The sequence below is a fragment of the Lissotriton helveticus genome, chromosome 10 (assembly GCF_964261635.1).
Source record: "Lissotriton helveticus chromosome 10, aLisHel1.1, whole genome shotgun sequence".
In the NCBI taxonomy this organism is placed as follows: domain Eukaryota; kingdom Metazoa; phylum Chordata; class Amphibia; order Caudata; family Salamandridae; genus Lissotriton; species Lissotriton helveticus.
In genome coordinates, this window is record NC_136071.1 from 807651591 (window position 1) to 807679038 (window position 27448).

Genomic DNA, 27448 nt, shown 5'->3' on the forward strand with positions numbered 1-27448 from the left:
GCCAGGTTACTAAACATGCGGAAGTAGTGACGGAAAAACAACACCTGAATGCACAGCCGCGCATCAGTAACAACAATCTCCACTTCTCTCTTGAAACCTAAGGGGAATTGGAGCCTCGGCAACCCCGAAATCAGGTAGTCCATACAATAGGGTGCCTTCGGCAAAACAGCGGGGTTGGTAAGGGGAGAGGAGGGAATTCAGGAACACGATCACGGGACTGCAAGGCAGGGCAGGAAACAAATGAAGGAGGGTAAAGGCTGTGCTCGCGGGCCCGCGAGCAGACTAAATCAGGAACCAATCTTTCAATCATACATCCAGGACCTGGAACCAAACATGGAAAGATACCAAGTACTTTAGTACACGCTGTGTTTGGAAAGTGTCTACGCTTTTGTTAGTAAAGCGCGAGGCAGACTGTGGCATTTTGTTTAAGTATTGCTGTTAATCGGAGCCCGTAAAGGGGCTCTGATTGTCAGCAATACTTATACGAGAGGCTACAGCGGCTGGGGAACGAGAGGAACAGACGGCAAGATGGCATAAAGGCACAACAACGAGTGGGACAAAGGGCATAAAGGCACAACAACAAGTGGGACAAAGGGCATAAAGGCACAACAACGAGTGTGACAGAGGGCAGAAGGGCACCAAAAAGGAGTGGGACAGAGGGCAGAAGGGCACCAAAAACGAGTGGGGTAGAGGGCAGAAGGGCACCAAAAACGAGTGGGAAAGAGGACAGAAAGGCACAAAAAGCGAGTGGGACAGAGGGCAGGGGGGCACCAAAAATGAGTGGGACAGAGGGCAGAAGGGCACCAAAAACGAGTGGGACAGAGGGCATAAAGGCACAACAACGAGTGGGACAGAGGGCAGAAGGGCACCAAAAACAAGTGGGCAGAGGGCAGAAGGGCACCAAAAACGAGTGGGACAGAGGGCAGGAGGGCACCAAAAACTAGTGTGACAGAGGTCAGAAGGGCACCAAAAACGAGTGGCACAGAGGGCAGAAGGGCACCTAAAATGAGTGGGGCAGAGGGCAGAAGGGCACCAAAAGCGAGTGGGACAAAGGGCAGAAAGGCACAAAAAACGAGTGGAACAGAGGGCAGGAGGGCAACAAAAACGAGTAGGACAGAGGGCAGGAGGGCACCAAAAACGAGTGGGACAGAGGACAGAAAGGCACAAAAAGTGAGTGTCAGAGGGCAGAAAGGCACCAAAAATGAGTGGGACAGAGGGCATAAAGGCACAACAACGAGTGGGACAGAGGGCAGAAGGGCACCAAAAACGAGTGGGGGCAGAGGGCAGAAAGGCACAAAAACGAGTGGGACAGAGGGCAGGAGGGCACCAAAAATGAGTGTGACAAAGGGCAGAAGGGCACCAAAAACAAGTGGGACAGAGGGCAGAAGGATTCAGAAAAGGGGGTGGTGATGAACAGAGTGTCTGAATAAAGCAGACCACTCTTACCCAGTCCAAAGATCAGGGCTTGATCCATCACCGTTATTTAGCTCACTGCCCCATCCCAGCTCAGAACCTGGCTATATGCAAATTAGTCTGTCCCTGGCCCAGTGCATCATGGGAACAGGGCAGACCAAACTACCAAGCCAATTCTTCACCAGAAAGGAGACAAGCTACCGGGGACCGGTTTCTGGCATTTCAGCCTCGTCGGCCCGGCTTGCTTGAATCCTGATGGAGCAGTGAGCAAGGGACTCATGTCTGAGTATACCCTTCCACGCTTATGGTGGACAAAATGATTCAGAAAAGGGGGTGGTGATGAACAGAGTGTCTGAATAAAGCAGACCACTCTTACCCAGTCCAAAGATCAGGGCTTGATCCATCACCGTTATTTAGCTCACTGCCCCATCCCAGCTCAGAACCTGGCTATATGCAAATTAGTCTGTCCCTGGCCCAGTGCATCATGGGAACAGGGCAGACCAAACTACCAAGCCAATTCTTCACCAGAAAGGAGACAAGCTACCGGGGACCGGTTTCTGGCATTTCAGCCTCGTCGGCCCGGCTTGCTTGAATCCTGATGGAGCAGTGAGCAAGGGACTCATGTCTGAGTATACCCTTCCACGCTTATGGTGGACAAAATGATTCAGAAAAGGGGGTGGTGATGAACAGAGTGTCTGAATAAAGCAGACCACTCTTACCCAGTCCAAAGATCAGGGCTTGATCCATCACCGTTATTTAGCTCACTGCCCCATCCCAGCTCAGAACCTGGCTATATGCAAATTAGTCTGTCCCTGGCCCAGTGCATCATGGGAACAGGGCAGACCAAACTACCAAGCCAATTCTTCACCAGAAAGGAGACAAGCTACCGGGGACCGGTTTCTGGCATTTCAGCCTCGTCGGCCCGGCTTGCTTGAATCCTGAAGGAGCAGTGAGCAAGGGACTCATGTCTGAGTATACCCTTCCACGCTTATGGTGGACAAAATGATTCAGAAAAGGGGGTGGTGATGAACAGAGTGTCTGAATAAAGCAGACCACTCTTACCCAGTCCAAAGATCAGGGCTTGATCCATCACCGTTATTTAGCTCACTGCCCCATCCCAGCTCAGAACCTGGCTATATGCAAATTAGTCTGTCCCTGGCCCAGTGCATCATGGGAACAGGGCAGACCAAACTACCAAGCCAATTCTTCACCAGAAAGGAGACAAGCTACCGGGGACCGGTTTCTGGCATTTCAGCCTCGTCGGCCCGGCTTGCTTGAATCCTGATGGAGCAGCGAGCAAGGGACTCATGTCTGAGTATACCCTTCCACGCTTATGGTGGACAAAATGATTCAGAAAAGGGGGTGGTGATGAACTCAGATGCTCTGTCCATCACCACCCCTTGTTGTTAAATATTTTGTCCACCCTTAAGCGTGGAAGGGTATACTCAGATGTGAGTCCCTTGCTCATTGCACCATCAGGATTCAAGCAAGCCGGGCCGACGACGGCTGAAATGCCAGAAACCGGTCCCCGGTAGCTTGTTTCCTTCCCAGTGTAAGAATTGGCTTGGTAGTTTGGTTTGCCCTGTTCCCATCATGCACTGGGACAGGAACAGACTAATTTGCATATAGCCAGGCTCTGAACTGGGATGGTGCAGTGAGCTAAAAAACTGTGTTGGATCTAGCCCTGATCTCTTGACTGGGTGAGAGTATTCTGCTTAATTCAGAAACTCTGTCCATCACCACCCCTTGTTGTTAAATACAGAGGGCAGAAGGGCACCAAAAACAAGTGGGGCAGAGGGCAGAAGGACACCAAAAACGATGGGACAGAGGGCAGAAGGGCACCAAAACTGAGTGGGACAGAGGGCATAAAGGCACAACAATGAGTGGGACAGAGGGCAGAAGGGCACCAAAAACGAATGGGGCAGAGGGCAGAAGGGCACCAAAAACAAGTGGGGCAGAGAGCAGAAAGGCACCAAAAACGAGTGGGACAGAGGGCAGAAAGGCACAAAAAACGAGTGGGACAGAGGGCAGAGGGGCACCAAAAACGAGTGGGACAGAGGGCAGAAGGGCACCAAAAATGAGTGGGACAGAGGGCAGAAGGGCACCAAAAGCGAGTGGGGCAGAGGGCAGAAGGGCACCAAAAGCGAGTGGGACAGAGGGCAGAAAGGCACAAAAAACGAGTGGGACAGAGGGCAGGGGGGCACCAAAAACGAGTGGGACAGAGGGCAGGAGGGCACCAAAAACGAGTGGGACAGAGGGCAGAAGGGTACCGAAAACGAGTGGGACAGAGGGTAGAAAGGCACAAAAAATGAGTGGGACAGAGGGCAGGAGGGCACCAAACACGAGTGGCATTTGGCGCCGCAGACATGCGAGGTTTGGTTCCTGGCGCACATAGCCATGGTTGCAGCGCACAGAGACCCTCCACTGCCGCACACAGAGGAAAAAAATTAGAGGGAACATTGGTTGTCACTATTACATCTCTCATAATATTAGTAGCTCAGGATGCTTTTCAGTGAACATAAGTAGCGCTCATTCCAGAAAAGGTTGAAGACCCTAATGCATCCCATCGCAAGGATCATTGTAGGGCAGCAGGCGACACAAGTAGTGCCCCGAGACCACTTCAGGAATTTGCACTCATTCCTTGTCCCTTCAGGCACCTTTTTTAATTTTAGATGGGACTAGAGGGCATAAGCAGTGCATGGCTCAGGTTCACGTTATAGTTACCTCTGATAATTATAGCTGGCAAATTTATGTGTTTTATTTTTAGGTCAAAACGTTTTGTTAGCACTGACATATTCACCTAACTATAACGTCACTTTAAGCGTTGTTCTTTTCCTTGTATTTCAAAAAAAATTAATTTAACAGTTTCAGATCTATTTTTCACACTTAACTACAATGTTGCATCAACCTTTGTTTTTTTTCAGTTAATTTTTAGGGTTTAAAAAAAAAATATATATTTTATTACCATACGGAAAGCCGAGGCCGAGGGACATGGCGATTGGTTACACAGCATGGTCTGCAGCCATCCCCTTATAGTCAAGCATTCTAATGCTGCACACAGCTTTGGGGTTGGCTGCACTGAGTAGTCACCAAAAGTCTTATGATCAAGAGCTCCAAGCAACACAAGCTCCACAATGTAGCTCCCAATTAACATTTTCTGTCTTTTAATTTCTCACACAAACGTTTTCTCTACTGAGCCATCAGTATATGGCCCAAAATAAACTCACTTTATAATGTGTTCATAGCTTGTGATCCACATCTCATCCTTCCTTCTCCAGGCAATGAGGACCTCAAACAGGGTTACAGATGACGATTGAATTAAAGCAGAGAATATATGGGTTACTCTACACGTATCCTGCATAGCCTATATTTAGGCAGCCATTAATCTAAAAGCAAATTCTCAACGACGGAAGCGGAATTCATAGCTATTTTAAGCACTAAGGCAAGAAATACTCTTGAGAGGCAGCACTTTTCATGTGTTTTCTTCCAGCTAACTGCAGGATCTCTCTATCCTGGATCCTATCAAACCCATCCTTACTCCTCAAATATGAGAGTGCATTTTCCAAACTGAGGAAAGGCATTTAAGATTATTCTGGCCGATTTCATACTTTAGAAACACAAAGGGCTATTTTTTAAGATGTGTGTAAATTAAAATAAAATACATTTTATATGTCCCAAGTATGTCCCAGGATTCATCCTAACGGCAAGGAAATTACTGAAAAGTTGATGGATTTAAAGAAGGTACTTGACATTTAGTGTTAAAGGTAAGCAGTACCCTCCATGTGACCACCATGTCTTGGAAGGGCCTCATGGGTAGGAAGAATATTCTTCAGAAAATCTGCCTCAAGTAGAAAAGGCTTTCTGACATACCAACCCACTAGTCCTGTGGCAAATGGACCAACCCATCATCATATGGCTCTTGAACTTTAACTGATCTTGTGGATTTGGTTTAGTGGCTTAGAAGTCCATCTGCTTGCGGTTGATCTTCCACTCCACTAAACTGTAATGTATCTCCATTGGCCTTTCCTTCTGTCTTTTTCTCTCATTTTCTCTCTGTATCAGCACCACACTCGATGCCACTTTCTTTATCTCCTTTACTCCTTCTATCTGTTCGTTCCTTCGTAAATGAAGATATAGCCATCTACCCAATCACACCTTAACATGACTCTTGTCTAAAGAGAATCTCCATGCTTTACACCACAAAATATATTCACCAGATGAATACATGTCAGACCTATTGGTGTTGTCAATGGCATCTATAACTGTTGTAATATAAATGTGCCCAGAAAAAAGGATCATCGCCGTCACCAACAAACAGTGAAAAGAACAAGGATACAACAGCGGTTAAAAAAAGTCTTGGCATTTTTGCTTTATTTTACCTGGAAGTAACAAGCTCCAATCCAACTATTTCTTCTCCTTGTTACAGGTGACCTATTTTACATCGATATCCCGACAAGTAGAATTTGAAGGAAATACGAAGACTGTGATCCCCTTATTTTCCATCACATATTTTCTAACCATAGCATTTTCCATTGTATCATGCCTAAGGTAAGCTTTCACTTCTGTGAACGAAAGAGTTTGTCATTTGCATGGGGCTGAGTTTTGTGAGAGGATGTAACTTAATCTAGGAGGAGTCATCTTAAAGAGATTGACTACCTGGGCTGAAGATAACAAGATCATCTCAGACACCCAGTTTGGGTTTCGCCCAGGCCATTCGACCATGGCACAATGTCTTAATCGCTACCTGATCCTTGGAAAATACACCATCGCCCGCCCAGGGACAATCTATTTGGCCTTCATGGATTTGTCATCGGCTTTTGATTGCATCAATCGGGAAAAGCTGTGGCAATCCATGAGGAATATGGGGGTGGAGCACAATTTGGTGGACTTTCTGATGGAACTACATAGAGATACACGGGCAAATATCAAATACGCTTCTTACCTCAAGGTGACCAGGAACTTCAAAATAGAACGGGGGTACGACAGGGGTGTATTCTTGCACCATTTCTTTTTAATCTTTATATTAATGACCTAGAAGGAACTCTGCGGGAGACTGGGGGCGATTATCCATATGTGGGATGCCGGGGACTGCCTATCTTGCTATATGCGGACGACGTCGTCCTCCTGACACGTACCCCTAAAGGTTTACAGACCCTACTTGATGCATTCCGGGGGTTTATGGATGATAGAGACCTGGCCATAAACAACTCCAAATCATTTGTAATGCAGGTAGGGCAGCGCCCCAAAAAACAGTATCCTTTTAAGGTAAATGGAGCTAGAGTGCCTATAACCACAACCTTCTCCTATCTGGGCGTCCTACTGGATGACAAACTGAACTGGGCCGCTCTGCTTAACAAAAGAAGAGGTTATTAGGTCGTACGCAGCACTATTTAGCTTTGCTGCCCAAATGGGCTATCGCCCGTGGCCGCAATGCTGAAAATGTATCAAGCTAAAAGCATCTCTATAGCTAGTTACGGGAGCGATTTATGGGGGTAGTCTGGTCTTGAGGGCCTGCAAGTGACCGAAAACAACTTTTTAAAGCAGTTGTTGTGCGTCCCACAAGGGATGGCGAACCTAACGGTTCACGAAGAAACGGGTACCCCATACATCTGTGACACCTTGGCCATGCGTCGCCTAATCTTTTGGCTCAAGTGTGGGCTAAATGAACATCTCGACCTTACACACAAAATCTTAAAGGAAACCCTGAGCCTAGAACATATGGTTTTTATTCCTTGGCTTAAATATTTACAGAGGAGCTTTAGAGAGTTGGGATGTCCGGAATTGTTTGTAACACCTGATTGTATCACCAGGGAAGATGTGGACCTTGTAAAGAGCTCTTTTCTGTTACGTAAAAAAGTAGTAAGAGAGGAGAGAGAACTGTTAAAGAACAGTGTATGAAAACACATACTACTCAGGACTTCTCTAGAGCTGGAACCATACCTACAATGGCCGGTACCCTCTTATGAGCGTTTTCTGTTAATCAGGTTTAGAATGGATCATTTCCATCTTTTATTAGCTGTTCCTAGAGGGAGTCATAAGGGGAAAGTGCTAGCACCCTGTGGCTGTGACAATACGTCTCCACAGGATCTGCTGCAATTTGTGTTCTTTTGCAAGTTCTATGAATTCCCCAGGAACTTTTATTTAAAACCTCTTTTAAAAAAGTTAAATTTTAGACAGGTACGCCCCGCTCTCTATTACTTATTGTTGTTAAGACCAGAATGTATCCATTTTGTGGCAGGTTTTTTGAGATGTTCAATGAAACTTAGAAAATGTTTGGACCCCTAAAGGATTTGGAATATGCACTGTAAGATACATTTTGTCTTAAAAAAAATTTTTTTTTGAACACTGGAATCACTGTGTACTTCCCCACACACCCCTACTATTGAATACTTAGTAGAATTTTTGTACTGTACATTTGGGTCTGTACTTTTAATGTAATGAAATGTGTCTTGTGCTTTTTTAAATGGCTATGTATTAGAATTTGTAAGCTGTAACTTTTATGGTTTCATAATGTGTGAACCGAATAAAGTTTATTTGATTTTTAATTTGAACTTAATCTGTCAGATCTGCTCAATGGCAAAAAACATATTTTATGTCAGAGCAGAAAAATGCATGTTTGTAGATAAACTGTAAATACGATCTAAAGCTAGCTGGCAAGTAAAATATGTTCATCAAAATATTTCCTCAAGAGCAAAAATATGGTGTTATGTCATGTTGCACTGCTAATGGTGAGAGGTTTTATGCATCACGCCATTCAAATACTTTTGGCATGGCTAGTCGATCGGAAATAATAACTATTTAAAAAAAAATATTTGTATTGATACATTTTCTGAGAATACAAAACTTTGCATCATAAAAAAAGAACATCCTGGCACAACAGGTACATAGAATTAGATCATAAGTCGGGAAGAGCTAGAGCAAATAATTTAATCTCCCCTCGCCTCTTAAAACAAGCATTGGCATATAGCCAATCGGCCTCGCGTTTTGGACCTTAAACGTTTTTAGCTAAGCAGCAACTTATCATGGGACAAATACAAAACAACGTAAATTATGTAATTAAAAAATATATAAATCCAACCATCTAAGTTCCTTCATGACCCCTCTATGAAGCACAATCTATCGGATTCCCAGTTCCATCCTCGTCATTAATATCAGCAATCCAAAATGCACGACTAGTCCTTGGTACGTAAATAAACCAATTAAGTTAAGCTTTGCCAGAAACTCTATTTTACCAAAATAGTGGTGTGGTTGAGAAAAAAAACGCTAATGAACTGCAACATTTGTGGCTTATTATGTAAGAATGCAAGAACGCATAAAGCATGAGCATGGCGGCTGTCAATTCCCATCTCCAAGATGGAGGCCAGCCAGGTAAGCCCTTTTTGCTAATGAAAGAGCAACTTCTGTCATTTTGAATGTGGCTTAGTTTGTCCACAATGAACATGGGACGATGTGTGCAAGTGAAACAGGCCCACAAGGACCAGCTGGAACGGAAGTTCAGTAGCGGCCCATGGAGGGAGTGCTGTGGGGCAATGGGGCAGGGGAGGAGGAGGGTGGGGGTAATGAACTACAGAATTTGGCAGAACTGAGGTAAGTAAACAAATAAATAAATCAAATTAATTTCATTGCACGCACTGCATTGCCAAATGCGATGCAGCACGCGCAACAAAATTTGTTTTATTTATTTGTTTGTGTACCTACCTCTGTGCGGCTGTATTCCGAAGTTTACTACCCCCCACCCCTAGTCAGCGCCCGGCAGCACTCCCACCACAGGCCGCTACTGATTGTGACTGCCACGCGTTCTCTTTGAAGAAAGTGAAAGGACAGTAGCACGAACACATAGGGGCTGCCAGCGCTACACTCTCTCCTTATTTTTGTGGGATAACCTGCCATTCAGACTTATGCTTTGACTCTACTACCTCCGTGACAGTGTATGATTAGATACGCGAACTTGGTGAAGGCCTGAAGCAGAGGCACTGTGGTGATGTGAAAACAGCTTTTCACACTGCCTCAGATTTAGGAAAACTATTAAAAAGAAAAATCAGACGGGAAGGAGGAGAGAGGAGAGGACATCACACGCTGTATAGTGTGATGGCCAAACAGAACAATCATTTAGTGAAATCACCAGCGAGCCCACAAAGGAGGGACATTTAAGCAAAACAACCAATAACAAGCCAGCATTTGTCAATGACCCAGATAACAGCCAATGGCAATTGGGGGCTGTGCCAAACCCCACAGAAGAGATATAACAGGTCGAACAAGCTCGACCTAATGAATGTGTCTGTCTGTAATGAAATTGATGTCCATTTAAAGAGCTCTGATACCTGTATCTTTGGTTTGACTTTGTGCTATATAAAACCAAAAAAGTAATACAGTTACAAATTGGTGCTGGCATTATCCACATCAGACAGTTTTACTAGTGTAGTGTAAATCTCGACTTTATGTCTGAACAAGTGGGGGCTTACCTTCCCTCTCTCTTAGTCTGCAGTTAGAGGTTGTGATTCGCTAGAGCAGAAGTAATTATGGCCCTCTGTTCAGTGATCTTATTCCCAGTGCCCAGGTAATCTCAATGAAGCTGGTAAATGGAGTTAGCTGGTCTATCGGGATTACGAGATCTGTGAAACTTGGTGGATAAGGAGCATTTCACCCACAGATCAGCTGAAATGTCTAGGCGAAATGTTGTCCAAAACATGGACAAATCTACGTGGGAGCACAGATTGCAGCATGTTATTCCCTGTGCTTTAAATGGGCAGGTACTGTCTGGTACTGAGTACCTGCACTTTAATTTGAAGGTGAGGGTACCTGCACTTCTCAACAAAACACTGTTTCAATTCATTTAATAGGAGAGTACTGCCACCTTTCAGTATCTGTAAATAGTGATAACCTGCACTATATTTTTATTTGAAGCAATGGTTATTCCACAGTATGCTGTAGCTATGAGAATTTATGCTCCCCAGCCCTGCCTGCCTCCCCCATACTGTGACACCACCCCAGCCGGAAAGAAGAGTGAGTTACCGGACAAACACTGAGCAAATCGAGCAAATGTGCAAATAGACTTTTACAAATTAATCTCCTAATACAAAGGAAGGTTAGCTTATGTAAGCGCTCCGTGTAAATTAACCAATGCACTTTGCATTAAAAACGCAGGAGCAGCTCACTTTGTTAGATAAAAATACCAATTTGCAATAAATAAAATAGCATTACAGTTCTCAATCACGCTTGTAGACTGCACCAAGCACATTGTGAGTGGGTTCAAGTGGGGGATAACGGCAAAAAGGTCACCTTGTGACTGGTAAGATGATGCACAAGTGTGGTAAGCGTTCACAATGTAGTCTGTCAGTTTACTCTCTGCATGTTCATTGATGTATCAGGAGACTGTTTAGAAAGTGGCTTCTCACCAATAAGCCACACCCAATCACCGCACTCCCACCTGGGAGGCAAATATATCATTACACCTTTGAATAATATACACTTTTAAGCATGTCTTACCACCCCTGGCACAGCAAGACTGCAACACCAAACAAACATCACCTTTTGAAAGGAGTTTTATTTAACAAAATACAAAGACTATCACTTTTAGAATAAGGCTTGGGGTTTATTACATAATACTCTCTAATCAAAGGCTGTCTCAGATACCAAATGCATTAGATTCAAATATATGTAGCAAACCTATAATCTAAAGGCATGAATCAATAACTGAGCAAACGTATAATCTAAATGGAATGAATCAATAATTATACTGATTAATAAACAAGCAATAACTCACTGGACGTCCTGCAAGTGATCAGAAAGATATATATACAGAGTAGAGGATCACTCTGGATGTGCACCTCCCACACCACAAAGAAAACACCTCAAACGATCACAGCCACTGGCTCACATCACAATGGCAATAACCACAAAACTCAATGCATCACCTGATGCATACACTGCCCATTTCTGGCCGGGGGAAATCTTCACACAGCCGGGGATCAGAGCTCAGCAATCAGGGTTCAATCCGAGATCGACAAGTCTGCCCTCACTCAGAATCCAAACTCACAAACTTCCACCAGACCAGTGAAGGCTCCCCCTTTTAATACAAATCCAAACATAACAAAGCTTCTAGCAAGCCTCACCCTCTCGTTCTCATGAGAGCCTGTAACAGTCTGCTCCAAGGCCACGGCATCGGTTGATCAGGCCTTTGCTATGGCTTCGAGATGGACCATGTACATTCCTCTGATAAGAACCGGTTTCCTCCAGTCAGAAAAGTGCGAAAAACAGGAGGAAAGAAAAATATGGCCTCTTCGCATCTGCAGCTTTGTGCAGGACAGAAAGGCCCAAAGCAAGATGGAATTGAAAAGCAAGATGACATGAGAGCATGTGAAAGGCAATAGTCAGCACTGCCATAAAGAAAGGTAAAGTCAGAAAACAGAATGGTCAAAGCCAATAGTAAGAACTCACAATTCTCACCAATGCATAATACAATACACATTCCAGCACAACTGCACACCTTCAAATACACATCCCACACGCTCTGCTCTTGGCAAGACTGTTCCACTCCATAACAGCTCCCACTGAAAGACAGCAAGATTACAGAACAGAAGAGAAGCAGGCAAATGCAGGACCATCCTACATTAAGGCTAGGGTAAAATAACACACTAAAATCAATTAAAATTGTGGTAGTTGGAGGTCATCATAGGGTGCCAGACTACAAAAGTGGCTCTTTCACTACAGAGACAGAGATGCAGAGGAAGTGGAGGCCAAACCGCGTAACATGTAGATGCGATGGTGTGTTGTCCCTGACTCTGACCGTGAGGAATGCCTGTCAATGGGGCTGCACACCCATCAGGCCTTGTCTCTTGATTGATATATACAAGTATGTCTCACTACTCCCTACCACAAGGCTTTCATTGTGGACTTTGTGCTCTATACAATTCACCCATAATTTAGCTCACACCCCAGGCATGTTCTCCAAAGCTGGGCGTCATTAGCACACTGTGGACTTCCTCCTCTAGACTTACACCAGCCACCCAAGCCATGTGCCTGACAGCACTACGCAAGCTATGCACCTGCACCACAATTGTGGTTTTACACATAGCTTAGCTTATTTCTGTTGATTGTCATGGCTATCTCCTGCCTTCAATACCCATGCTGCCAATGGTGGCAGGCTGTACCCTGACAGCCCTCTCAGCCTTGTATTTCCGGCTAAACCTTTGCAGTGTCACCTCTCTACTCTTCTTATCATCATCATATCTAGTTTGTAGGAGGACCACAATGAAATAACATGAAATTTCCCTGGTCTACATCCTCACCTGTGCAATTTAAATGATCATGTACATCTACCAATTCACTGATGCTGCGATTCATATTTTCCCCATATGAAGACGTAGTATGTCACACTATTAGTCTATCCTACGGTGGTGTAGCGGGGGGCATGAGTTTTTGGAGGTGGCGGACCCCCTGCAGTTACAAGCAGCCACAGCGGGGCGGAAAATGCAGGGATCGCCAGCACCCCCCGCACTTACCTGAAAACACAGGGACCACCACAGTCAGAAAAAGGTCTAGCTATGCCACTGTTATTCTAGTATTTCCAGCACCCTTCCCCAGATGAAATGGCATAATCTTCAGCATTACTTTCAGGTGTTTCCTCTGCTTTGAAATGGCTCACAATGTCACTTGGTGCCCCTGTATTGAAAGATATATGGAGATTGTTACCCAGTGACTTTACACGGTGACATTGAGGAGTTGGGACCTGGGCACTTATAGGATGTGGTACAATTTTCATTTAATTTCTGAATTGTGTAAGGCACGTATAACTCCTGGGGTAAAACATTGTGAGAGGTTTAATGGAACAGTTTCCCTAGAAGTGAATATGAGTACAGATGATGGTAACTGCTTTGTCTGCATACATGACAGTCATAGGACACTAATGACCCATGTGATAGTCAAAAGACACGTATGCCTAATGCTTAGTGCCAATCATCTTGGGTGATTTGTATGTTTAGGACAACAATCTAGAAACTCTGATGCCCACAGACTGATTGAATACATTGGTAACCTCAGATCCTCATAAATGTTCAAAACACAAAGCTGCCCTCAGCCTTCACCTCATCTTTGCTGAGGTTCTCAGCCTCATCATCTCATTATTCCTGACTACCAATTTCCTGGTCCAATCATGCCATCATGAACGTCTGCGTTCCGAGTGATCTCAACATGGCATGCAGCACAGCCACACGTTTGACCAAAAACCTGAAAAAGATCAGCACAAACACTTTCTCTAAGTGGTCACTATTGCATAACCCTTGCATAATTCTTCTACATCTGACATACTAGCCTCAATGGATATGACATTGACGTCTACCCTTGACCCGCTGGCTCCTGTCCACATTTAAGAATGAATTGGTGCCTTCATTAAGTAAGTGGTTGTTGAATTAACATAGCCTACTGAAATTCCACATAGAAATCCTGGAATGATTCTGGTTTAAACAACCATTTCCAATTGACCACAATCTCATGCATCCACCATCAAGAAATACAAATCTGTCGTTTACCAAATTACCAAATTCCTCAAGGCTTTCCACAACCTGTCAAACACCTACTACTATTTGCCAAGATTAACCCATCAGAGCAACTGTGATGGATCCCCAGGGCTGCATTCCATGACATTAGGAAGTCACTAAGTTAAAATTGTCTTTCCCAAATCACCTCACATGATAAGCACAGAATGGTTTTCCTAACACATCTCATTCAGTGAAAAATCTTTGTGTGTGTTGCCAAAATATCTAGCATTATTAGCTCACTCAAAACCACACAAGCACCCAAGAAAATCTGCAGTTCTGTAGCCTTGAACATAGAACCCCATATAATTTTCACCAGACTCATAAGTGTCTCATTGAAACAAGTGCACGTACCAGTAAATAACATGCCCTAATTACTCTGCCTTTAAAGAAGTTCAAAGTCTACTGACATCCAAAGAGAACTGCAGATGAATTTCTGGCTTCCCAAAAAGATTCTTAAAATAGTTTCAAATTACAACCTCTCTGCTTACCTAGGACCTAAGACAAGTCTTTCCATCCTCAGCACACGTCACACCCATGAATTCCAGAGAATAACTGTTTGCTTCTTTTCATTAAGGACAGCCTCATAATTTCATTCCATTTGACATCTCTTCAAATTTTGACACATTTGACCACACATTACTACACAGTGGCCTCGTAATGACTGGTGTAATAATTGAGTTAGTCCACAAATCAATATCGCCTATTTCTAGATGTGAGAAATTAGGTAGGTAGTTGGTTGACTGGGGTGTGAGCCGTGGTCAAGCAACAGTTGCAATCCCTTGCAGGGTGAACCAGAAAAATTAATACATTTAACCATGTTTAATCCTGGGTACCTTGGCACAAGAAGCACTCAGGCTTAACTTAGAAGCCATGTGTAAGTATATAAGCAGCACAGAAACAGTAATAAAGAAAAAAAACACAACACAAGAAAAATCCCACAATTTTAATAAATTATTTGACACCGAAATGAAAAATAAATCCAATTAGGAAAGCAGGAGTTATGAATGTTTTAGGTTTTAGGAAAAATGAGTCACTAAAAGATGAAAGCGCCAACTATGGACATTTAGTCATGCGACACTGGGTCAAAGTAAAATAATAAGGCCTACCGCAATGGAGCACGGTTTGGATACAAGCAGTGGATTGGGCCTAGTCAGCGCTTACCATTGGACTTCGAAGAAAAGTTGAGATAAATGTTCTGAGAAGGTAAAGTTCAGTGGGGTAAGGCTGCAGGAGGTGTCCGAGGAGGGAATGTTGTAGTTGGATAGCCTTTATTGAAGCTGTGGTGAAGATTTGTACGCTCAGACCTAGTCACTTTTTTTTAAGTGAAAATTCCTAGAAGTGAAAATTCATAGAGCTGTAGCTGAAGACAGTTCCAAGGGGCCGGATACACCTCTAGCTAAAGTCTGTGGAACAAGATTTGCTGCAGAGGAAAATAAAGTAGCGGGAGGAACCGCAAAGTCAATCCAGCCAGTGATGCACCTTAGATAAATAGGTGAGCAGGTCTGTCTCAGTCTCCTCCTGGTTCTCAGAGCAGGTTTTGGCCATATAAGTTCTCAGGTTTTGAGTTTTCCCATCTGGGCACCTTTAGCACCACAACTAAGGGTCCAGGACTGATGGGACACCACTTGGGGAGTCAAGACTCACACTGGCTGGGTCCAGGTCCAGGTCCAGGTTAAAGATGGTGTGAACCTTTTGTGCCCCTCTGGCTCTGAATAGGAGGTCAGTCCTAGGTTTAGGTGAAGATGCAGGGCTCAATAGCAGGGCTGGCCTTTGAGGGTTCAAGGCAGGCTCCAGGCAACAGAACAGTAATTCTAGGTTCGGTAAAGCAGTTTTTCAGAGTACACAGCAGGTAACAACAGCAGGCAGTCCTCTGAGGGTCCGGCCACAGGTCTAGGAGTGAACTGAAGGGTTGGCTTGAGGTCCTATTTTCATACCCTTGTGCTCTCCTTCTGGAAGGTGGGAGAAGTTTCTAGACAGTGGCTTAGAAGGGTATGACATTTCCTGACTCCCTTTCCCTGGCTCCAAGCTGGCTGTAGTGACAGTGTGGAGGTGATAGGTCCTATGTGTGAAGGCAGAGCACTTCCTATTCAGTTACAAATGGGGCTACGCCCCCTCCATCCTTCCATGAAATGGCCCATTCAGGCACACCAAATCCATCTATTGTGTGACAGTCTGGGAGGATTTCATATCAGTTACACCCATTCAAATGGCCAAAGGCAGGCTACAGGCACAAAGGGGGTAAGGGCAGAAAAATACCAACTTTCTAAAAGTGCATTTTTCAAAATTATAATAAAGAAACAGACTTCACCATTAAATATGTTTTTTCTCCAGTATCATCCTATGGGAGGGTTAGGCATCATAGTAGTGAAACAACAGATGTAGGAGTTTTTCACTACCAGGACATGTAAAACTTAAGAGTTCATGTCCAACCCTTTAATTACAATTGCAATTGCCCCTGCCCTATGGGCTTCCTTGAGCCTACCTTGGGGATGCTTCTATGTCATAAAAGGGGAGTTTAAGGTTTAGCAAGTTTTTTTTTTTGCCAAGTCGACATGGCACTTTGAAACTTCTTTCAGGCTGGAGTGGCAGGCCTGGGACATGTTTTAAGATGCAACTTAAGTGGGTGGCATAATAAATGAGGCACACCTAGGGGTAGCATTTAATTTATAGGCCTGGGTATATTATATACCACTATATAAGGGACTTATAAGTAATTAAGAATGTCAATTGGGTATACGCCAATTTAACCATGTTTGAGGGCAGTGAGCATAAGCACTTCATAACAATAGTCCTGCGCACTCATACAAGATAATACATCATGTGGACGAATTTCGAAAGCAAATGGAACCAATCCAGCGTTGAGGGCTTTGATCTTTTTAATTGGTCATCAAACACAATACACACAGCCAGCCGATATGTGTTTCGTCAGAGAAACAGCGTTCTCCGACTCTTCAGGGCTCAGTGGCCGAATCCAAAATCAGTAATCCCATAGCCAGTAATAATTCCAACCCGGTGGGGTATTCTAAGTCTCGGCAGAAGGAAGGTTTTTCAGAAGTATAATAACAAGCTAATCAAGTATACGGTCGGGATTGACGCCAGTGCGGGTGGATAGCGGGATATTAATCTAATCTATACTGAAAAAATCACGTAAAATGAAGCAATTAGCTTCCAATTCTGTCCCGGTGATGCACGAGTACGTGCTGTCCAATCCTTTAGTTACGATATGGTGCCTGCATCCTGGCGTCTTCACTACAATCCAGCACTTTAGCTCTGGTTGGCAGTGGTAAAGTGCACAGAGTCCTATGGCCAACAAAAGTAAGTGCAGCAAAATCGAGGAGGTAAGGCAAAACATTTGGGGGAAGACCACCCTAAGGCTGACAGGTCTAACACTAGATAAGAGACCTAACAGGTTTAATTTGTTCCCTATCAGATTTGGTCCATCATCCCCTGCAAAGTCCCTCAGGACTCAGCACTGTCACACCTGTTTGAAAAGTGTACATATTCCCCTTGGTGAGCATGCTCAGCATTTACATCCGGGAGCGCCTCATTTGTAATGACAACGCTCAGATCTACATCAGCATTTCCAATACGTCAGGGGAATGTAGGTTCAACTTGACCAATGTTTAAACTGTTATGCAACAGGTCTGAGTCTGCCCCAGTGCATTAAACTCTGAAATATGACTGCTGGGACCTTGATATCCAACCACTCAACTTAATATTTAACCTCACTTGACAGCACCATCCTGACCATGTTCCCTCAAGTCAACAATATCATGAAAAATATATTGCACCACCCTGTGTGTCTTATTAGAATCCAGCCTTTGATGCTCCTGCTTGAAAGTAATGCCCTTGTTCTTGCAATGCTCCTCTGAACACTGACTCCTGTAAAACAATGTATCCGAGAGTCCTCTCCAAAATGATTGCCACGCTCCAGATGGTTTCAAGTCTTACAGATCACTTCATTCTGCTCCTGAAACAAATGAATAACTTCTCCCTTGATTTGTTCCAATAAACTTCTCGTCAAAAAAGAGTCAAATATAACATTCTTTGTATTGTATACAAGCTTAGAAACACAAGGTGCTCATGGCAAAGCTTTCTATCCAAAGTGTTTGATTCAGCGTGCCTGTTTAGTGCTTCTGTTAGGTTCTTACCTTTTACGTCATAATAATTGGGTAGCAGACTTTGCTGCAAAAATTGGCAAGAACTTACTTATTATACGTACTCGTTTTGTATTTGGTCAGGATTCCCAGCAAGCATTGTAGTGAAGCTTATTTCTGTTTTTTAGCACAGCCATTGTCAAGTTAACTTGAACAAGAATATGGATTAGCTTTTTGAATAATTGTCAATATGGTAATGTAAAACTGATAGTTATATACTTTACAGGTTGGACTGCGTGAGGAACAAAGTTTGGGTCGCATCATTTGGAGTGATATCAGCTGGAATGGCTGTACTTGCTAGTTTTGGACTGCTACTGATGTGTGGAGTTCCATTTGTCATAACCGTAGCAAACTCCCCATTCCTAATTCTAGGTAAGTGAATATTTCTAATAGTCACAGAGCAAGAACTAAAGTTTTGCCAAGTACTTTGTTTTTGGGTTACACAGCATAGAAGCAATGTGAATATACTCTATCATAGAGCCAGGTTTATGGACAGAAGGGTAACTTATGCCTTTCATGAGTTGAATTACACCTGTTTGGGTTGCTCAAAAACCTTTCATACCCAAATTCACATACCTTTTGATGGTCTGAAGACACAGGCATGAGTGTATGTTGGTTATTGATGAGTTTTCTCACATTGACTACAGCACTAACAACTGCATCTTTGAAGTTTATCTTACATAAGCCAAAATGTGGCAAGTGATGTTCTAAATGCTTGTGTAAAACAAAGGCAGTTACACCTGAGTGAATGATTACTACTTTGACACACGATTTTTCCAGTCACTCCTGGGTACTTCCCCTGTAAAACTTAAATAACACACACGAGTAACTACCAACTGCAGATGGGCCGAAGATCTCCAAATGACAGCAAGGGAAAACTATAAAAGGTTTATTATACTTTGAAAAAGTTAGAAAAAATATGGTTTTGTTTAATGTTATCGTAAATTGTTAACATTTATTTTAAATGCAGAACAAAAGAAAGAATCGCTACAGCACTATTAACTTAATTTTTAATTAAATCTTTAATTCATGTTAATATTTTAAATTAAATAAAAATATTTTACTGAAGTTTAAATCACACCATAAATTCCCGCCTAATGTATTTTTTTATTATTATACATCTATAATTATTGAAAGTGACGCATCAACTTACTTTAAAGTAATTTAATAATATTTTATCAAAAATGAATGTAATATTCGTTTTTACATTAAAGAAAGTTGTTAAACTATTATGCAATTAAATAAATAATTTTTTTAAACTATTTTAAATAATGTAATTTATTTTAACATTATTTCCTAAGGTGTTTTATTATAAGTCCCTACATCCAATATTGTCTGTAGGAGGGTGTTGTTAACCTATCAATGGTTGGACTTACTACTATTATTAGTATTTATTTTTGACAACAGTAACTAGGGGCCATATGTATGAAGCTAATTCGCATTCGCAAACGTTTGCGAATGCAAATTTACAAATGGCATGTATAAAGGAAAATCTGGTGCAAAATAAGGAATCGCAAAATTTGCGATTCCTTATTTTGCAATTGCATTTAAGGAATAGCAAATTTTGTGATTCCTTAAATGCAATGTATGAAGCAAAAAACAATGGCAAATTGTCCCTAAGGAATCGCAAATTACCACCAACTTCAAGTAATTTGCGAATTCCTTGAAAAATGTCCATTTTTGCATTTTTCAAAGTGCCATGTGACGCACATACATGCCCTTAGGGCATGTATGTACACCACATGTGCTCCCATGCTTATTTCAGGGGTGCAACAGGGTGTCCTTTGGACACCCCTGCACCCTTGAAATTATTCTCAATTTGCGATTTTCAAATTGCGAATCGCAAAATTGGGAATACCTTCCCATTCATTCCTATGGGCCTCCTGGCCCATAGAAATGAATGGGAAAGGATTCCTTAATTGTGATTCGCAATTTGCTAATCGCAATTAAGGAATACTAAGAATTCCTAAAATAAATGGGAATTTGTACATACATACCCAATTTGCGATTCTGAAATAGCTATTTCTTAAAAATTGCTATTTCAGAATTGCAAATGGGTACCTTGATACATATGGCCCTAAAACTTGTAAATTTTGCTCCACCCCATTTTTGAAGGAGTAGAGATATGTAAATCTACACTTTTGAGTAAATAGAAAAATGTTGCTAAAAAGTGTAAGAGTAAACTTACAAGAGTAAACCACTCCCCTTCTGCAGATGCTTCAGAGATCCACATCTCACTTTATCTTTACCTCCCCTGCTTTATTCATTAATGTTCTCTTCCTCATCATATTAAGTGGCATATCATTCCAAAACGTATGGGGTCCAATTCACAAAGAAAAGGTGAACACTCATGTTCAGTGTAAGCACATGTGTTTTGAGAGTTCAGAAACTTTCTCAGTAGTATGGCTGGTAAGTTGTGCCAATTGTTGTATTCCACTCCTACTGCAGGAATGTCATGTGACATCTGCTATTTCCCTAGTGTAGAGTTAAATAAAATATCATCATTTAGGATTGAGGAGCTGTAGCCTGATATGGAAATGCAAATTATTTTTTCTCCAGAGGGAATACATATGTATCTATGGTGAAACCCATTCTCACACACAGCCAAAACTTTGGCAGTGTCTTTTTTTTCTCACACTCTGGAAATTTGAGTTTCTTCAGCTCGTTGCTATGGAAAATCTCGAGCCATTTAAAGAGTGCAAAAGTATCAGAGAGAAGTTTATGAATGGTAGCACAAGTGTATATGTACAACTGAAGTTTTGTGAATCAGGCCCTATGTGTCTCTACTTCTTTTTTTCACTAAAACTCTTTCCCCACTCAGGTGGCACGTACACACGTATTGCTAATCTTGGATTCAATTTGGTGCTATACACTATTTTTCAATGTTCTTCAGGTCCGTTTCAGAGTACGATTATTTTTCCAAAAGTGCCGCAAGTGTTTTTTCAACTATTCTAAATTTGTTTCCAGTTTGGTATATTGACCGCAAACACAAATTTGGATTAATTGTTCTCAATTACTCTGACCCTTCTTTTTCATGTATAGCCCCTCGAAATCTCCTTCCCTTCATGCTCACTCATAGATAGTTCAGAATAAATGACACAATACTTTAGTGCTTTATGTGTGTATGTGCAACTAAGATGCTTTGGGTTCCATTTGCATAACTCAATTGATTCAGGTTTTATGAATCATGTATAGATTATTCACGATTGTATTATAACATTTCATATAAATTGAGGTCCTTATTCTTGAGTTATAAGACATGATCCACCCCATGCCAGATTTGAACTTGGAAAAACGCTGTGAACCATTTTGTTTTGATTTATGTTCATTATAATATATTGATATTTTAAAATAGTGATTATGAACAAAAATATTTTTTCATAGGGAACGGCCTGCAATGTATGCTGCATGTACTATGTTTGATTCCAAATAATGCATAAAATATATAATGTCAATGCAAGAGACGATCTTCTTCATACTATGTGCAACGTTTGGATACATTGGACCTGATTCACAAAGGTACACTTACATGTTTTGTGTAAGTTTACTCTTTTTCGGTATTCACAAAGCTGCAAATTAATAGTAGTAAGTGTGGAGACTCTTCAGTCGGGGCGAAGGACTGCCTACCTAAAAGACATGCCTATCCTATATTTTTATGTGCAGAATCCTCCTTCCCGACCGAGGACTCTCTGCAGTTGTAAAGTTACTATAAAATAGCAGTTTTGTGAATACTGAAAAAGAGAAACCTTGCACAAACGTCTAAGTTTATGTTTGTGGATCAGTTCCATAGTGCACACAAAAATGTGGACTTAAATATGAAAAGTCACTTTACCCATATGAGTGTTAGAGGAACAGGGAGGCAAGTGCAATGCAAACTATATAAACATTTGCAAAGTGGAAGCTTTCGGGAGTGTCTTAAAAAGTGTGAGAATTCCCTGACTCACTTATCTGTGCACATAACTTACACCAAAAAGATCAGGGAAAAGTTGCACAGAAAGTATGGGAACGCGCATGAACTTTACATGTGTGTATAGGATGTGTGAGCAATGGGATCCATAGTTACTTGACATGTTTCCAATAAGGGATATAATGTACAGTAAGAATTTCTGATATTTCCCTATCCTTTGCATGTGTAACATATACGTACTTTACAGTCCATACATATAGAGTTAAAATAGGTGTGTGTGTGTCAGGTACATACATAGCATATGGCTTGTCACATACAATATGACATAAATATTTGCAAATATTTAGCAGTGGAATGTAAGTGAATATGCAAACATCTGTGAGTTGAGTTTTGCCTAGGTGTACTGATTGCTCAGGCGTAGTTCACATATGTGCATATTGAAATCAGTGCAGTTGTGAATCAGCCCAGTGTGTTTATTTCTTTTAAAAATATAATAGATACGCATGACTTTACTTAGAAAAAAACTTTTGTGTTTTGCATACCCATAGTCTTAAAATGTCTGATGATACATAAATATTGTAAATATTCTTTCTACTTTCTTTAGGAGTTGGTGTTGATGACATGTTCATTATGATTGCTTGTTGGCAACAGACTAAAGTTAAAGACTCTGTTGAAGACCGGATGGCTCACACTTACGCAGATGCCGCTGTGTCCATCACAATCACAACCCTTACTACAGCCTTGGCATTCTACATTGGAATAATGACCTCTTTTCAGTCAGTTCAATCATTTTGTATCTATACTGGCACTGCCATTTTGTTCTGCTACTTGTTCAACATCACATGTTTTGGGGCTGCTTTGGTACTAAATGGTAAGCGAGAAAAATCCAACAGGCACTGGATGAGCTGCAAAAAAGTGGAAGAAGTACCTCAAGTTGGCCGTTCCTCTATATACAGTGCATGCTGCGTAGGGGGCTCCTATGACGCAACAACTGGTACAGAACAAGAACACCCTATTCCCAGATTCTTTAAAGATTTTTACGGACCTTTTCTTACCAATGTATGGACTAAGGTATTTGTGGTGATCTTCTATTTTGGATATTTGGCCTGTGGCATCTATGGGTGTCTGCAAACACAAGAAGGTATAGATCTTCGAAATCTAGCAAGTGATGATTCCTATGTCAGACCTTTTTATGATGATGAAGATTTGTATTTTTCCAGTTACGGCCCAAGAGTTATGGTCTCTATAACCGAAGATATATCCTACTGGGACCCATCTGTTCGTGAAGAAATTGGGAAATGCATGGAGTCATTTGAAAATAGCTCTTACATTGACAAAAGTCTTTCTGAATCATGGCTACGTACATATGAGCTTATATCTGGTCACTTTAAAATAGATTTAGACAACAAAAATACTTTTATTGGCAATTTAACAACATTATATGCTGTAAACCCAAACTTTAGGCAAGACGTTGACATAAAAAATGGGAACATTTTAGCTTCACGTTTCTTCATTCAGACGGTAAATGTGATAACTGCAGTTGATGAAAAAACAATGTTAACCCAAATTAGGGATCTGGCAAAGGGCTGCAGAGTCCCAGTAAAGGTGTATCACCCTGCATTTATATATTTTGATCAGTATGTTGTAATAGTGGATAACACTATTCAAAATGTTCTAGTCGCTACAGCAGTTATGCTAGTGATCTCATTATTACTGATACCGAATCCCCTTTGTTCATTGTGGGTGACATTTGCAATTGCCTCCATTATCGTGGGTGTTACAGGTTTCATGGCTTTTTGGAATGTTAATCTTGATTCCATATCCATGATCAATCTGGTCATCTGTATAGGATTTTCGGTAGACTTTTCGGCACATATCTCATATGCATTTGTCTCTAGTAAGGGATCCACACCCAATCAAAAGGCGGTAGATGCTTTGCATATTCTTGGATACCCAATAGTCCAGGGAGCTGTTTCAACTATTTTGGGAGTTATTGCATTGTCTGCTGCAGGAAGCTACATCTTCAGAACCTTTTTTAAGATAATGTTCCTTGTTATTGCGTTTGGTCTTCTGCATGGCATCGTTTTTATTCCTGTCTTTTTAACTTTCTTTGGAATATGCAACAAATGTAACAAAACATCTAACGGGGAAGCAAAAGTCAAGGAATCTAAAAAAGCACAGCATATGACTGCCAACTGCAAAGACAAATCTCACAATAACTATGAAGTTGACAATTACAATAAAAAACATGATGTGGTTATTTACAATAAACACGTTCCAGATCCGGATTGCCCGTGATCTGTCAGTGAAATGTGAAACATTAATATTTTGGAAACTATCTGAAAGTTGTTAAATGCACTGTCTTTAAACTGGAATTACCATGGCATCAGATTATGGCACAATATACAATTCTCCTTTGTCCTTTGATACATTTTATCAGATGCTATTTATGATGTCATCATAGATATTTTACAACTACTGTTCTATTGTTTTAATTATCTTGGCACATAACTCTTTTTCTGACTGTGTGCGTACAAAGTTTTAAGAACACAAGCATTTTTATATTTTCATTTAGACACACAGTGTTTAATAAAAATTGTTTTATTCGGACAAACGATCACCCATTTTGAGTGGAAATAATCTGAACTAAATTTCATGGGCTGACAAAGAAAACTTAAGACATTGTGCTTGTCAAGCATGGGTTTTCCTATCTCACATCTCTGCATGCACAAAGCCCCAAGAACACAGAGACAAAATTGCCAAGGAAAGAGTTGGTGCAAAAGAAGAGCCCAGCCCATCTATCGTAAGTGTTTGCAGGCCCTGGGATTAATACTCAATTTGCTTAGCCCTGTACTAAGTGCGACCACACCAAGATAACTATGGCATGCTGTTGCTTCTGACAATCACAGTACCAATTCCCTAAAGGAGAACTTCAATAAAAATAAACAAGAGTCAAGCACACATGATAACCTCTCTGGAAAAAGTAAAAAAGAAGAGTAAACAGAAATAAATTATAGATGATATTCAGACAAATTGAAATGCTAAAAAAAAGATTGGCTCCTCTTGGACACGTGCTGGAAAACATCTCAGAATAAGACTGATCCAATGGCTTTGAAAGTTAATGTATGCGGTTGTAGAAAGTCAGCCTTGTAAACCAAGAAGATATATTTCGCTGAAAGGATAGGACAGGTTGAAAGTCATTGCTCTGAAGTGGGTAACATATTTAGGAATCTGATGTGGGAGGAAGAGTCAGGCATCAGACAGCAACAGTCCTAAGTTTGCAATTCACTTAACAACTTGTTCCAGAAAAAAATCTAAGATCTTTGTGATAAACATGAGAAAGCGCCCACACCTTTGCAGCTCCTGAGGTTCAGTTGGGTCAGGGATGGTTGACTATCAACCTTTAACCAAAGAATCAAATAAAGGCCGCTTCCTTGCCACTGATAATTTCTCAAGTAAAGCCGTTGTGCATTGATGTGCACCTTGGTTCTTTGCTGGAAGTGGCCCTCACAGCTTTTATATGAGACAGTGGTCCAGCAGCAGAGATCCAAGCTACATGTACCCTACACTTTGTAGGCTTGAATGATCTGCTCAACCACTGGCTAGTTTCAAACTCACCTTTGCCTTTTGTGACTAAATCCTAGATTGTAAAGAAACATAACCACAACAGCATTCAATAGAAAGCTATTAAAGTGTAGAATGCTTATTATTTGATGTTTCTACTCACTAAAGGGATGCAGACTTTTTAGAATGATAATTGAAATCAAAATTTTGCGTTATGTGACGGTGAGCACCCAGCAGCAGTGACACCATTGAACCATGGGACCACGTTAGCCATTGAGGACAGTAGTGTAGTGATAAGCCAACTTGTAATCTCCATGGAGGTCACAGAGTCAATGTTGATTTGACTTCAATGTACATTTTTGCAGATGATCCTGACCTTATGGCATCAGTGGATTTAGGATGTAATTTATATTTTGACAGGCTATACCGTCCTACATACCATAAGTGCCTTATATCTTACAGTACTTGCAGTATGGCAGATGGGATTTATGTCATATTTGTGATTTAGTATCCTATCCGCCAAACTCTAAATCAGGCCCTTAGGTTTTCTAAGATGACCATCATGTAGGGGTCAGAGTTATATTCTGAGAGGTTTAAATAACGTCTAGTGTAACTTGGGATCAGAGCTGTTGCGCCTATTGTATACCTCCTGTTTGTTTTCATTGGCCAAATGATCATGTACTAGTGAACTATATCAACCTTATACCAATGACAGATATCCTGCTAAAGCAATAAGACGATTTAAATGGCAGTCAAAATATTATTTTGTGGCAAATATAAGTATGGGTACAAAATACACAGACTGTCTGTTTGAATAGTAGAGCATTAGAAATGTTGTTGCTTACATTTCCTATCAACGTTTTTATTAGCAGAGGGAAAGATAGAACTGCTTGTGATTTTTAGAGTCAGGACATATGACCATATGACACCAGCAGGGACGCAACAGAGCTGGGTGATGATTCAACAAGGATGTTTAGCATTTAACACACTGCATAATCTTGGAATTGATTAGACTCTGATATTTGGTGGCGAAAAGTGAAACATATACCAATCAAGACTGAGTTTTTTTGCCTTGCCAGCTTAGCATAGCTCATACCAGAAACAACCTGAAAACAGCAATTTGATGTTAGGAAATTATGTTCCAGGAATAAAGGCTTTGAATACATTCCCCAAACTGAAATGCACATGGTTACAACACTGTCAATGTTTGAAAAGAGACTAAAACTGTATTTACTGTTATGCAAACAATGCTGACGCCTGTGGATGGATTTTTGTGTTATTTAAAGCGTTATTGGTTCATTGTTTATTTTTGTTTTAGTTGAATAACCTGGATAGTAAATCATGTGGGAAGCATCAGTGGGTACGTAAAGTTCCTATGCTTGATGTGCCTTTGTTGCACTTCAAAAATAAATAAACTAAAACTAAACAAAACGTTTCTGCTTCGATTGCTGCTGCTCATGAAAGCTTGTGGTGCAGTTTCACTCTGTCTGGCCGTCATTCGCCTGGGAGTTGTGTATGCCGTGGTGATGAAGCGTGTCAGGGCTCTCTATAAGCTAATACAATCAGGAGGCACTCACAGCTACTGGCAGCACAGAGATGACCTGTGGAAGGTTCCTGTCCCTCTGTAAATTTCAAACTTTAATCTGAGTTCAGAAAGATAACAGAGCTCCAAACAGCAAAAGAGAGAGAGCGAGCGTGGGAAGGGGTGCCATGGCATAAGAATTATACATAAAGAAAGAAGCATTAAGGAGTTGAATGTTGTCTGTGTGACTAAGGACCTGATTTTGAGTTTGGTGGATGGCAGTAAGTCCAACATGATGGCTGAGGACTTTACCTCCGCAATCCAGAGGGACTTGCGCTGTCCTAGCAGA

General features: G+C 41.6%; 1 protein-coding gene across 1 annotated transcript in view; it reads left to right on the forward strand.

The window, feature by feature from the left end:
• LOC144784538 (patched domain-containing protein 3-like) overlaps positions 1–27008 on the forward strand; it is a 40751-nt gene extending 13743 nt beyond the window's left edge. The window contains exons 2-4 of the mRNA XM_078663401.1: positions 5840–5961; positions 18333–18478; positions 22618–27008. Coding sequence (XP_078519527.1) covers positions 5840–5961; positions 18333–18478; positions 22618–24311 — 1962 coding nt within the window. The 3' untranslated portion in view covers positions 24312–27008. The remainder of the gene's footprint in view (positions 1–5839; positions 5962–18332; positions 18479–22617) is intronic.
• The last annotated feature ends 440 nt before the right edge of the window (positions 27009–27448 follow it).